General features: G+C 45.7%; 1 protein-coding gene across 1 annotated transcript; it reads right to left on the bottom strand.

The window, feature by feature from the left end:
* Positions 1-11,111: 11,111 nt before the first annotated feature.
* TMEM174 (transmembrane protein 174) lies at positions 11,112-12,566 on the bottom strand. Its single transcript, XM_035100248.1, is given in 6 exon segments — positions 11,112-11,214; positions 11,964-12,037; positions 12,039-12,162; positions 12,164-12,235; positions 12,237-12,502; positions 12,504-12,566. Coding segments are annotated over 6 exon segments (702 nt in total).
* Positions 12,567-15,278: the final 2,712 nt, after the last annotated feature.

The raw sequence follows: 15,278 nt of genomic DNA, 5'->3' as shown, positions 1-15,278 counted from the left end.
ATAGAATCATAGAGTTGGAAGAGACCACAAGGGCCACCCAGACCAACCCCCTGCCAAGCAGGAAACACCATCAAAGCATTCTTGACATATGCCTGTCAAGCCTCTGCTTAAAGACCTCCAAAGAAGGAGACTCCACCACACTCCTTGGTAGCAAATTCCACTGCCGAACAGCTCTTACTGTCAGGAAGTTCTTCCTAATGTTTAGGTGGAATCTTCTTTCTTGTAGTTTGAATCCATTGCTCCGTGTCCGCTTCTCTGGAGCAGCAGAAAACAACCTTTCTCCCTCCTCTATATGACATCCTTTCATATATTTGTACATGGCTATCATATCACCCCTTAACCTTCTCTTCTCCAGGCTAAACATGCCCATCTCCCTAAGCCGTTCCTCATAAGGCATCGTTTCCAGGCCTTTGACCATTTTGGTTGCCCTCCTCTGGACACGTTCCAGCTTGTCAGTATCCTTCTTGAACTGTGGTGCCCAGAGCTGGACACAGTACTCCAGGTGAGGTCTGACCAGAGCAGAATACAGTGGTACTATTACTTCCCTTGATCTAGATGCTATACTCCTATTGATGCAGCCCAGAATTGCATTTGACTATGGCTGTTACCGAAATGTAAAGCCTGGAAAAAAATAAATATGTATTTGCCTTCTGCCTAAATGACAACAGAAGGGGTGTCAGATGAGCTTCCCTGGAGATAGAATTCCTTCACTGGGGAAGGCACTGCTAGGAAGGCCCTTTCCTCAGTCACCACTCAAATGAGATGCTACAAGTAGAGGAGGAACTCTGATGCGGATCATAAACACATGCAGGTCAGCGTGGAGGAAGGCATTTCTTTAGGGACTCTGTGGCCTTCCAAATATTGCTGAACTCACTGGCTCTGCTCTGGTTGGGGCTGATGGGAATTGGGTGTCCGACATCACCTCGCTCTGCTCTAGCCATTCCTTCAGTTTCTACCACTCAAGTTACAAAGAGTGAGCTTTTAAAAATTCACTTGATTGTGATTTATTTATTACTGCATTTATACCCCACCTTTCCCCCAGGGTGCTCAAGGTGGAATACATGGTTCTCTCCCATCCGTATTCTCCTCACAAGATCCCTGTGAGATAGGTTAGGCTGAGTTCTGATGAGAGCCCACAATCACTCAGTGAGCTTCCTAGCAGAGTGGGGATTTGAATGTTGGTCTCTCAGGTCCTTGCCCAGCACTCTCACCACTTTATCACACTGGCTCTTTAAACGAATTAATGAATGGTATATCATTTATTGAAGTCAGCAGAGAGGAAGAAAGGCCGAAGAATGACCCAAGAAGGATTGTTAAACATCGGGTTTCTATAAGCGCAGGCAGTATGAAGCCTTTGGTTGAGAAAATCATTCCTAGTCAACAGAACAGGTCACACAGTCAATATTCTGAATCTCACAGCTCAAAACCTGCCTCTCTAAGAATTGATGGGTAAACCCCTGTAGGAATTGTAGCTCCTTGAGAGGAATAGGGGTCTGCTCACTTTCAGCTTCCTTAAGTTTCTAGGATTCTTTAGGATGCCTGTTTAAAGTGGGATGATGCTATGCTTATTGCAGATGAGGCCTGAAGATTTGCTGCCAATCAGCATAGGTAATATTGAGCTAAGGCAACTTCCTATCTTCTTATATACCAACCAGTACAAGTGTGTCCTAAATGTTCAAATGTGAATCTATGTACAATTCATTGTATATAGAATGCAACCTTTTCTGAATCAGCAACATACTGACAGAGACAAAACCATCTTGCTCCACTTTTAACATTTCAGCGTACAAATAGGGATACTGTATTAAATAAAAAGATGGAAGGCTGACTATGGATGGTGTTATGAGGACACCAAGCTGGTTTTAAGGCTTGTTTGTGGATGCAAGTACATGTTTGATTGAAACAATGGGCATTGCCATTTCTGGCTATTATTTCCCAAGGTTGTTCATAGCACTAAGTAGGGATGGTATCTGGGAACGGAAAGGGGTTGTGAAGGAGGAGCTGCCTCTCTGCCACCCCACCAGTAATTATACCCACCACTGAACTAGAGAAAAAGAAAAGGTCAGAGCAAAGGGACCTGCCCCAATTCAATAGCGCTTTGATTTAACAGCTCTGAGGCCTTTGAAAACATTTTGCCAAGAAAGGTTTGCCATCAACCCATATAATCTCTTATCAGAGGCCATTGAAAGTCCTGGCTCTGAGGTTAATTCCCCCATCGCAAAGCGTTTGAATCAGCCCTAAACTCACATTGAGATGAAAGCCCCCAAGTCCCCTGCTCCCCCCCCCGCCCTCCGGCCGACTTGTCCTGCAAAACCCACTGAGATCAACCGACTGGGGAGGATTAGGGCATGTTCATCTGCTGGCTCTCCAGCAGGACGGGCAAGCTCAAAAGAAAAACAATAATTAGGGATAATTGCTTGTGTCCAAACACAGGCATTAAAGTCCCTTTCCCCTTTGGGACTTTGTGAGCTGGAATGAAAGAGACACCCCCTGTTTTGACAGCTGGGCAGGCGAACAGAATGGGTGACAGATGAAGTGAGACGTCTTCAGACATTAGGAGGAGGAGAGAAACAAGGGAGGTAGCCAGGCAGCAACAGGGCCCGCCCTCTTCAGGCTTGATACTGAAGGAGGATCTCACCCTCCCACACACACCACCCCATCCAACAGCATCCTGCCATGGACATTCCCAGCCACCCAGAAGGAAGCTTTGTTTTGTAAAAGCAGCCATTTCACTGAGGCAAGCCCACCCCCTGATGGCTGGGGCAGGGCACACGGGGGACCTATTTTTTTTTTTTAAGAAGACTGCTAGGATTTTGTCAATTTCTTGTGTGTCTATGGAATTTTTGGCCAATCGATTTTATTATTTCCATTTATAGATCACTTACTATCTGGAAATCTCAAAGCTGTTGACAGTAGTCCTTATGGCACATGTAAAAAAGTGCAATTAAACGATTAACATAAAAAAGATGTACAGTAAGCCTGCAACTTACATGGAGTTACGTTGTGCCAGGATGGCACCTAAAGCCCAAATCACATATACGGTAGTCATAAACCCATTGAGTTCAATAGTGGGTATGACGCAGAGGAAGGCATGCCACAACCTGGGGGCCAGAACAAAAAAGGCTGGGGAGTGCCTCAGGGTACCATCTTGGTCCTGAATGCTGGTTAATATCGACACGAAGCCATTGGGAGTAAACATTCATATATTTGGGCAGAGGCAGCATCAGTACACTGATGACACTTAGGGCTGGTCCACACTTCCGCCTGTGCCGTGAATGGCTCCAAGCGGTTTTGCCCTAGATGACCCACCTGGTCCCTTCCAATACTACAATTCTATGATTCTAACATTCCTTTCCAAGGGAAAACCTGCTCTTTAGTGACAGATCAGAACAAATGCAATCTGGGGGGGAAAGCTGAATTACTGCTTGTTCTGATTGAGCACTAAAGAGTGGCCTCCCCTGGTGAGGCGGTGGAAAGCAGCAGGTTAGGAGGTAGTTTGGAGAAGCTCTCAGTTCCATTTCTCTGTAACATCTAAAAAGGAGTGTCCTTGTAAGCCCTGGTCTGGTGACTGTACCAGATAACTAGCCAATTGCTTGCTTTAAATGGAGTTGTACTCCCCCCCCCCGGAGGAGCAGGTTCATGGTCCGGAGGTGCTCCAGGATCCATCTCTGTTGTATAGCACCTCAGTGACTAGAAGTGCTTCTGACTGCTTCAGTTGGTAAGACAGCTTCAATCATTTCTAGATCGGGATCGCGTGATCACTGTCTTCCATGCGCTGGTAGCCTCCAGATTGTATTACAGTGGAACCTCGGTTTATGAACACCTCGGTTTATGAATTTTCGGTTTATGAACGCCGCGGACCCATCTGGAACGGATTAATTCATTTTCCATTACTTTCAATGGGAAAGTTCGCTTCAGTTTATGAACGCTTCAGTTTATGAACAGACTTCTGGAACCAATTACACCCATGCTTCAGTTTATGAACGCTTCAGTTTAAGTACTCTGCGGACCCATCTGGAACGGATTAATCCACTTTCCATTACTTTCAATGGGAAAGTTCGCTTCAGTTTATGAACGCTTCAGTTTAAGCCGTCTGGAACAGATTAATCCACTTTCCATTACTTTCAATGGGAAAGTTCGCTTCAGTTTATGAACGCTTCAGTTTATGAACAGACTTCCGGAACCAATTGTGTTCATAAACCGAGGTACCACTGTACTGCAATGCACTCTATGTGAAGCTGACCTGGAAACTGCAGCTAATGCAAAATGTGGTGGCTTGACTTCTCATTGGGGTAGAATATTCTCTGCTGAAAGAACTGCATTCGCTGCCAATTAACTTTCTGGCTGGTGCTGGTACTGTACTACCTTATTTTTCTGATTATGTTTTATTTGTTGTATCCCTCCCTGGGACCTTAGGGCAAGTTAATAATAATAATAATAATAATAATAATAATAATAATAATAATGTTATTAATATCCCCAGGGGCCGCCTCTCTGGTCCACTCTAGGCGGCTTTTGCACAGCGGCCACGAAGGCGAGCTGCAGCAGGTGGCGAGGGCGGCGCCCTGGGCCCAAGAAACGGCCCGGGGGGGGGGGCGAAGCGGAGGCGGGAAGGCGGGCGACTCCAGCTTGCAAAGGCCTCGCCCCTCTTTCTGCCCTAGGCCGGACGTTTGCAAGCAGCCGCCGCCAAGATGCGTGCGTGCGCGCGCGCGCGCGCAAAGGGGACGCGTCAGCTCCCATCAGCGCGGTAGCCTCTGACGCCAGGATCGGGGGCAGCCCGTGAGAAAGCGAGCAGCCGGAGGCACGCAAGCAGGGAAGGGCTTGCGGACGCGATGGAGGACCTTCCTGGGAGGTGGGAGAGGCGTGTCCGGCCGGCCTCGGGAGGGAGGGAGGGAGGCGGGAGCCCTGCCTGCTCCTCATCCTTGATCCGGCGGGGGCGGGGGGGGGCGGGGAGTCCGAGCGAAAAGCTGCCCCTTTTCCTCCGACGGCGGCCCATCCTCGCGGCTGAGAAGATCGCCTAGAAAGAGCTTTTCGTCCAAAATTAATCCAGGGCTACGATTTCCGTGTAGACAAATGCAGATCAGATGGGGACCGTGAAATTCATCAAAACAACTGACTAAAATTACACTCTGGAGCTGTAATGTATACAATGGCATGCGAGCTTCATTAGAGAAGCCACATCCGGGGGTGGGGAGAGAGATGAAGGCAGCTGGGACCCAGATTAATACATGCACAGTATCACAGCCCTCCCTCTCTCTCCCGCATCCTATATTATTACGACCCGGCAAATAGGATAATCTAAATGTGTTTACTAGAGCATTCCATCCGCAAATTGCATTTGTCCGTGGATAATTTAATAGAGATGATATGTCTAAGGAGCTGGATACAGGATCTCCCCAGACTGAAGGTGGTGGTGTGGGTTTGCTCAGGGCTGGTTGTTGTTCCATAACAGGTAAATCAATGCCTTTCTTTTAAAACATGCTGGAGATGGAGAACAAAGTACAAGGAAAGTGATTCGAATGGTTGTTTCCCAAAGGATGACATGCCCAAGATCTCTTTTGCAAACAAGGTCTTTAATACCGTGATCGTTAATGCAAAACCGATTCCCTTGTCGGTACAGTTTAGGATGCAGTTAAGGGAAAGGAGCTGTTGGGCGCAGGATGTGGTCTTAGGGAAGACTAAAAGCTGAGGTGACATTACACAGCAGATAGGAATATGACGCCTTAATGTCATCCACAGCAAAGATAGGTTCTCTGGCTTGTTTCCTAAGGTCACAGTCCTTTGCATAGTACTTACCTGGAAACAAGTCCCATTGAATTTAGTGGGGCTTATTTCTGAGCAAACATGTTTGTAGGATTGTGCTGCACATGCCTTTAAAAGGATGGAGAAGGAAGAGCCAGGATAAAAAAAAGAGGCATTGTCTGATATGGACTCTGCTGTGCACACTAGAGGCAACTCTGTCTATGCATATCAACCTATCACAGGTGTTTTATTATAAATGTATATCATAAAACAATTTTCATTAGTATTGTAAGCTCAGTGCATGACAGTCTCCTTTCTGCTTTGAACACACACACACTGTTACAGCTACCTGCTTTGGACTTGGGCAGGTGTTAATCACTTGCTGTGAGGTGACTGACAGTTGAGTGGTTCCTCACAGTTGTCTAGTGGTGGGTGGGGGAATTAAGAGTTCCCCACCCCTGGTCTAATGCAATTTGCTTCTGTTCACACGAATGCAGCAGTGCATGTATCCATGCTCTCTGTACTGGGGTAATGTTTGCACTGGCATGATTCCATAGATCTTTATTTAAAGTTACAAAAGTTATAGAAGCTGAGGTGATGCTTCCTGGTGGAAAACTGCACACACCTTGGAAACCAGAATAATGAAACAGAGTTGGAAGGGATCCAAAGGATAATCTTGTCCAATAATCTAGAAGAATCACAGCTTCCCACTGGATTCTCTTACTCCAGGGTCCCCATGGGTCTGAAGCAGGGGTCCCCAAACTAAGGCCCAGGGGCTGAATGCGGCCCAATCACCTTCTCAATCCAGCCCACGGACGATCCAAGAATCAGCATGTTTTTACATGAGTAGAATGTGTCCTTTTATTTAAAATGCATCTCCAGTGGCGGAGCTTCATGCTCCGGCACCGGGGGCAGGGGCGGGGCTGGCGCCCATTCTGGGGGTGGGGTGCGCTTCCCGGAGGGGCGGGGTGCGCGTTCCGGGGGCATGGCGTGACATGCGTTCCGGGGGCAGGGCGGGCACCTGCGATGGTGCCCCTTGGAGCCCGCCGCTCGGGGCATCCTGCCCCTACCACCCCTATCTTCCTACGCCCCTGCTGGGTTATTTGTGGGGCATAGGAATTTGTTCATATTTTTTTTCAAAATATAGTCCGGCCCCCCACAAGGTTTGAGGGACAGTGGACCGGCCCCCTGCTGAAAAAGTTTGTTGACCCCTGGTCTGAAGTATTCACATGTGCATTACACCTTTTGGGGAATCCTTAACTGGAGAAATAGCTCCTGCAGAGATGTGGGTGGTGGGGAGGGGGCGGGCTGTGTTTCTCATTCTGTGGATCCAGCATGACTACAAACAGCAAAACTCTGAAGAACCAGAAAAGTTTTGTTGTAATCTCCCCGCTACACAAGTACAACCCATATGTGACCAATCAGGATGATGATCTATTACTTGTCTAATCATTAACTTAAAATGCCATATAAGAATTTGTAATCCATAGTAAATCATTTCGGAGGAATGATTAAATGTACTACTGACTAATGTAAAACAGTCCAGTTTCCATAGCAGTGGGCTGCTGCCAAATATTGTTTAAAATGATGGAACGCGATGGCGGGGGCCAGGGGGAGGGAAGGAGAAAAGGAAAAAGAGGATTTGTGATCTACTGTGACATAAATTATGGTAGCTGTAAATCTCTAATGCATCAGTCGCAGTTTGCAGATTATTGGGCTTAAAGTAGAGGAAGATGAAATTAACTATCTTAAGGGCTGCCGGGAATCGTGTGTTTTCATGAGGCTGCTTTGCAAAGAGTGTCTTTGCTGGGTGGCAGCAATTGTTGAGAATGTAGTATGACCTTGAAATACCAGTTAAAAGAATACAGAAGCCCCCGGAGAAGGGATTTTCCTATCGGACTCCAGGGTGTTTCCTTGCAAACATGGAAAACTACTGTTAAAAATAATACCAGGCTAGTTTTATTTTTGAATTTGACTAAAAGTACGGTGAATTCAATTGAGTCAATGTACACCACGCTTCAGGGCAAATGGAAACAAAAGTCGTTAGGACAAAAGAACTCAGGTGGCAATGTTGGTGGGAATGGGAGTCTGTGGGTTTCTTTTGTCCTTAAGGAGCTGTGGCAAAATTGGTGTGGCGAAGCAGCAAGTCCACGGCTCCCTTGACCAACGACATTCTTTCTGCGGTTCCACTGTGGGGAAAAGCGCTCCAAGCCTCAGAATCCCAGTTATGTCACCCCTTGCCTGCAGAGCAGGCAGCCTCTCAACCCTTTTCGAAGACCCTCCCCTGTGAAGTGTTCCCTCAGACTCCTCTCCTTGGGGGTTCTCCGAGCACCCTTGTCACCAGGGCTGCTGCAACAAACAGCCACACAAGCCCTTGAGAGGCAGAGACACAAGAGGGCATCAGAGGAGGGAGGGAAGGAAAGAGGGACAGAGGCCAGTGTTGCCTGCGGCACCCCTGAACATCATTCAAGGCACCCCAGGGTGCCATGGCACACTGGTTGAAAACCACTGCTCCATACAGTGCTCTGTTTCTCAAGTTGCCCTGGATTCGAATGCTACCTTCTGATTTTCAAGCCTCTCCACCACTGCAATTCCTGATGTGTGCAAAGGAGTTTGTTTTTGTTTTTAAAAAAAGTTCGACCAGACTCAGAATAGTGTAGTTCCAGAAAATAGCATCTGGTCCAAGAGAACGAGGGAAAGCGTTCCAAACTCCCAAGTCCTGATGAACCTGGTTGCACATGAAAAGAAAAGAAAAGGTAGCCCTGACACTCATATTATGGAGTGATGAGGTAAATTCACGCACTCTTCAGCTGTTCAAGGGCACTTTGTTCTGGTTTGATATGTTCCAAAACTGAGTCCTGTTAGTGAAGCGAGATGCAGGGGCCCTGGGACAGATTAAGTCCTGACTCCATGTGGACTTGTATTTTACAGCAACTACAGATATGTGGTGGAGGGTCATGCTATGCAGGATTTGGGCTTGGAGAGCAGCTGAATTGTGTGTATGGCGACCATGTCAACTTTATGGACTGTCCCATTCTAAAATTTGAAGAGAAAGCTGTTTAGGGCAAGTAGAAACAGAGGTCGCTTCCCTATTGGCTCAGCAGTTCTTGAGTGAAGAAGATAAGCAACTTATCTCAGTTATCGCCTACAAACTCCCAGCAACAGCCAGGGTTTGGTTCCTGCAGTTGCATCTCTCTCCTGCTCCCTGGTGTTCATTGGCAGTAATGCACAAGTCTGAGTCCCAGAGCGGTTCCTCAGTAGCTTCACCAGAGAAAGGAGGGGCATGCAGTTCTTCTTCTGAGATGAGGAACAGTATGAATAGCCTGCTTGAGCTCATATTCCAGGTTCTGAACTCAGCCTATAAGAGGAAGGGGTGGCACAGCAACACACCTAACTGCATATTGCAACCAACTCAATCGTTCTTAGATAGCTCTCCTACAATCCTTGGGAAATGTGGCCCAACTCTGATACTTCTTAAGATTGCTCAGGGCAGAGAAGGAAAGGAAAGAGATGGGCAGCTAAGCATTTTTAATAGATCAACTCTCCTAGGTTCCCAGTGTTGTTACTATTATTTTATCTAACAGACTTGTGAATGTGAAATCAAACTGCAGTCCCTTAGCAGGGAGGACCGCAAGTAGAAAACCACTTACTGTGGCTTTCCTTAACAGAATCATGTGCATCCTATTCTAACCTCTGAAAGATCCTGCAATTGTGCCAACATCTCATGGCTTAGATGTGACTCTGAGCCATAGTTTAGTGCTTGGGGAATCAGGCTAAGGTTGCTGTTCTATTCTGCTGGTTTCATGTAGAGATCATGGGGGAACAGAAGCACATGTGAGGAAAACATGGTGGCCTAGTGACATAGTCCAAATATATTCATTAGTGCAAATGAAAATTAGCATAAGAGGCAGGCATGTCAGTCAAAAAGCCACAGTTTCATAACACAACAGGTACTGAAGTATGACAGGAATATCAGAATATTATAATCAGGAAAACTAACACAACATTTCTCATGTCTGAATGTACCTCAAGTCACTGCAGAAGGGCATTTACCCTCCCTCTCCTCCATGTGTTTCCCCTTCATTCCCCCAAATTTGCTTTGGAGGGTTGAGGGAGTCCTGAGAGCAGATTTGGGGGGAGGCTGGAGGGGAGGGGATGGAGGAGAGGAAAAGTTCTATTGTGCAAGTGGAAGTCATCCTGCTCACGCAATTACTTCATCAGACACAACCCTAGGAATTTGAATTCGCCTTGCTTACTTCCCATGCTCTGTGGATTAGCCTTGGCTTTTCTGTCCTATGCTATTTTTATAACGATGTTTGGTAGGCACCTCCTCCACTCCCCCCCATTTCTCCTATAGAAATTAATACTTATACAAAAGGTCTCAGGGCAGGTTTCATAAAATATTACAATTTAAAACAGTAGATAGATCGCTACAATGATTAAATGAAAACCACAGCACTAAATAAAATCACAGGAGCAGCAAAACAGGAGTGCAACAAGGCACACTTTGATAAAACTGACCTGGTGCAGAGATCCTGGTGACAGCTGTCAGCACCATGCAAAACTGCTAGTGGACTTCTGACCTGGCCAGGAAGGCAGGGAAGAGCCAATTATAGGAACCATTTGTCTGGTTATGGCAGCTGGCCAAATCCTGGCATCTGTATGTCACTGCATGCAGACTGAAGCACTAATTCAGGCATCCCCAGACTGCCGCCCTCCAGATGGTTTGGCCTACAACTCCCAGCATCCCTAGCTAACAGGACCAGTAGTCGGGGATGATGGGAATTGTAGTCCAAAACATCTGGAGGGCCAAAGTTTGGGGGTGCCTGCACCAATTCATATTATTTGTTCCTCTGCACAAGCCAACCAGTGGCTTTCCGTACTCTCAGCTGCAAGGTGACAGCAATACTTTTGAACCACAGTTTTTAGGAATTCTAGGCAACTAAAAAGAAATACGAGTACCTGTGCTTAATGTAAGTTAGGCTCTACATGTGACTTAGACTAAAAATCAGTACCCAAGAGTAACCACTCACGTGCTCTTTGACTCCTGAGAATAGAGAAAATCAACAGCTCAGGAAAAAACTAGGTGAGCAGGCCAACCAGCCAGGTGGTTTTAAAATATGGAGCCAAATGCAACATGTTTCACATTTGGAAGGAATGTTCACTTGCATTTGTCTCAGGTGCCCGGCAGTAAATGAGCAACACCTGTTCTCAGCAAGACCTTATCACCAGGCCAAAGCCTCAATAGGTGGCTTGATACAATCCTCAGTCTGTTTGGTTCCTACTTGTTCAAGTAGATGTGGATGTTTTCAAGAAGCAATCTCTGTTCCTTACATAGAAGTGTCAGAGCTGCTTTTTAAAAAAGATATTTAAGACCACTTTGGAAATAGTATCTCATATGGTGGGGGTGAGATGTCATTGTTAAGATCTTCATTCAGCATCTCTCCAGGTTCTTGGAGACTGTCAGTTGACCTGGAAATCTGATGAAGGGATAGGAAGAATTTTATAAACTGAAAAGCAAAAATTCAGGCGCCTAACAAAAGCAGGGTTTTTTAATTAAAAAAAACCAAACTTCCCCCTCCCCCCTTTAATGCAGGTTGCACAGCCCGCCTCTGCAGAGAATGATAGTCACAAAACACCAATGCATTCTTTGGGGACAGGTAAAGTCCCAGTGTGAGAACAGCTGTGGAGCTTCGAAGGGCATGTACTGCAGACCTGCTCTTCTAAACTAATTTTCAAGACCATAGGAAGGGGAGGGGATATGTTTGCTCAGTGTTGAAGAAAGCGTATTCTGAATATGCTCAGAAACACCTTTCCCCCATACTATTACAGCTTTCTGGCATGAAAAATAGATTATGGGGTAGGAATCTGGAGTTCTATCTCTGTTAATCCACTGCTAATGCTACTTTGACAAAATGAAAATAATTCTGTGTCGGAGATAACAGATACAGTACATTTAAAAAAAAATGGCATTGTTCTTAGCAGAGAGAAATAACAACACATAGAAGATTAAAATGCTCCATGAATGCCACATCATTAATTAATTGGAACAGCAATATCTGTGAACCAGTTATGGCTGCTGCTTCAGGCAATGCTCTTATTTCAAGTCAGTAATTGAAATTCTGTCTGAGCAAAGACTATGCCAATGTTTCATTAACACCACTAACCAGTGCATGTAAAAGACCTTGCAACTGAAATGCAATGTACACATAGCAACTTACCTTCCGATTCTGGTTTCTGCAGGAAGATAAGCAGAGTAATTCTCACCTGCAGAAAAAGCAGAGTTGTCCAGGCCGGGGGTTGACATTATAGTAACAAGGAGGGCTCAAAGCGGGAATTAGTAGCCCGGAGAATGGAAGAATTTCAGGATGACTCAATACTTGATGAGCATTAGGAGAATTCATGCTGATACCTTCCTGGGCTGAATAAGGAGGGATGTACTGTAGCAACGTGGAAGTTTATAGGCTGGCTAATCCCAGTGAAAACAACGGATTGTCCAATAGGAGTCTGGCCTGTTGTCAGATGCGCTTCCTTCACTTGGGCTGCATGATTTGCAAGCAATCATTTTAAACATGCACACAGCAATCTGCAAAAAAGTCACGCCTACTGGAAACAGAACAGGCCCAAGCAACTGAGTCCATTCAAAGCGAGTGACCCTTTCATATTTTGCCCATCCCATCACGGTGAATGTAATTCCTACTAGCCCACAAAACGCACCAGAGAAAAATAGTGTGGCACCAGCTTTGTCGCCATCGGACACCCATGAGTTCAGAACTGCTCGGCTGACAAGGAGTGAAGGAAAACACGCAGGGGAAGGAAGGCATCTTTAACAGCGCTCCATTCAATTACTCTGCAAACCTGTCCTGGAATAGCTAGGCAGGAGGGTGTCCTTAGTAGGACATGCCAAGTGGAAAGTTCGCACTAGTTATATAAGAACTCTGTTCACAGTAGTGCAGTTGGGTAACGTTAGACTCTGGACTTAATCATCTTATGGGGGATAGTAAGGGAAGCTGTTTACTTAATTTTATATATATATATATATATATATATATATATATATATATATATATATATACACACATACACACACACACACACACACACACACACACACACGCAGCACTATTAATAAATTATAGCAGAACAGTTAACAATTGCACAACAAAACCTTACAACATAAACACATTTAAAAAGTCAAAATCAGAAACAACAAGCTCTGGTGGAAAGATTTGCTCTTATTTGCCCTGCATAAGCCTGACAGAGCTGAAAGGTTTTCAGAAACGGACAGCACATGCTGAATCTGTGTTGGCAGAGTATTCCACAATACTGGGCCAATGACACTAAAGGCTCAGCTTCTTGTCAAAGGAGCTTTGCCAATTTGGGGAATGACCAACGATGTTCCTGCAGGTGATCTCAGTGAGCGAGCTGGGATAAAGGGTTCAGGCAGTCCCTGGAGTATCCTGGGCCTTAAGTTGTTCAGGGCTTGTAAATGACGACAAGGACCTTCAGCCTGCTTGGGTAGTAGATGGGTAGCCGGTGGAGGTGGTTTCACATATTGTCAGCCAGATGCCCCCCTATCAGCAATCCAGTTACCACATTCTGCACCAGCTGATGTTTCCATTAGGGAAAAGGGGGCAATGCCCCACCAACCGCAGTCTGCCCTGAGGCAGCCTGCACCTGCCTGCCTTTATACTTACAATCAGTCCAGGAGATGGTCCTGCCTGCTAGTTCCCCCCTCCTCTTCAGCTACCCTTATATAACTCAGCAGGGAAGAAGAGGACAGAAGTAGAATTTGTTGGCTCTGCCTGCCATTGGCTCTGGCGCCACCTACTGTTGGGCTCTCTGCCTTCTGCCCTACCAGTGACAATGGGCAAGAACCACTAATGTGATAACTGGTTAGTATTGCTGCCCAGCTCCCCAGACAAGCACAAGTGTAACCTGTTCAGAAGAAAGTCAAGCTGTGTTCAACAGACCTTATCCGAAGGTAAGCATAGATTGCAACTAAGAAATCCGAAGGTTCACAGAGACAAAGATACGGAAGATCAGAAACCACAAGGAAAACAAAGTCAGGAATGCGGACACCCGCCTCCTCACTTCCTGCTCTGCCAACACCTGCACTTTACATTCTAAAACTAAAAGCTTGACAAGGCAATCCAGATTTGGGCTTTTTATAATAAAAATAAAGAAAAAAAATTATCTGAACCTATGCCAAGTTTCACATTTTAAACCTACTCAACTCATCATAGTACCACCCTGACTACAGGATTTAAGTGGAGCTTGCTTCTGCTGCCCTAATGCACTTAGAGGCTGCAAAGTGCAGCCTAGGTAATTTCCCCACCCCTTTCCTTGCATCAGCCAAGGCCACTGAATCTTAGCAAGACCTAGGTCTAGCACAGAATCCGAGGGCTAGACACTGGTCTTGGCAAACTAGGGTGGAGAGACGAAGACAACACAATTGGCAACACTACAGCACCCACTCGGAGCATCTACTGCCCTACAACAGACAATACCTTTTATTCAGGGTTGGCTACAGGCTTGAAGGGGCCTTCTGCAGACTTCCCTGGCAGTAGCAGGTGGGCAGCTGTATGTATCTGCCCTAACCGGATTCCTATCAGATTTGCACATCTTTCTGAATTGCTATTTCTTCTCTTGCAGCATGCAAAGGTGACCTTGCAAGAGTCTTCTCAGACCGCGTGGCCCAGCCCTTATGAAGCGTGCCAAAAGGTGTTTATTCATTGTTGCATTTTACAACACATTTGTTTCTCATAAGGATTCTTTCTTCTTTTGGGTCAGAACTGTAATAGGAAGTTCAGTTCTATGATTTCATTTTATAGTTGCTGTTCCCCGGCTGGCACTGCAAAGTTGAGATTAGCACACCTTCTAAGAAACTGCTCTTTATAGTGTCTCTCCTTGTAAAATCTCCAGGCAGAATGCTGCCATCAGCGTTTGTATGTTCAACATGCCTAACTACATTAGTACAGGCTTCAGAGAGTAACACCAGCTTCTTAACCCTTGTAGTATCTTTCAAAATACTCCCTTCCCTGCCTCTCAAATGCCCTGTGGGGAACATTCTCACAGTCACTGGCTACAGACAAAGGAAGACTTTTTTGCCTGCTCATCTTATTTCCCTCTCCATTTTTGGAGTAGTATATTAGTATTTAACTTTATTTAAACTCCTAACTCATGACAGAATTGGGGGAGAACGTCTTTCTGCATAACTACTTGAATTGTCATCTAATGAAAGCTCTGCAAAAGCACTCTACCATGCTTCTAACTGAAATTGATTTTATTGGTGCTCACTCAGTCATGAGTAAGTTTATTTCGTATTGGAGGCTTGTAAAAACATACAGTTCATAGCAAACTGGGCACCTAGCAAGTAGCATTATGAATATTCCACAATCAGGGCACTGCTAAACCTTCCTACTCGTGAGAAAGTGTTCAGCATTTTCTGCAGAGGCTGGATTTTGGACTGTTTTGATTACTTGCTTTGCAGATTACATTTTCATTGTAATAAGGTTTTTTATGTTTTATAAGAA

This window comes from Zootoca vivipara, chromosome 11 (assembly GCF_963506605.1).
Source record: "Zootoca vivipara chromosome 11, rZooViv1.1, whole genome shotgun sequence".
NCBI classification, from domain to species: Eukaryota; Metazoa; Chordata; class Lepidosauria; order Squamata; family Lacertidae; genus Zootoca; species Zootoca vivipara.
This window is presented reverse-complemented; position numbering and strand designations above follow the sequence as displayed.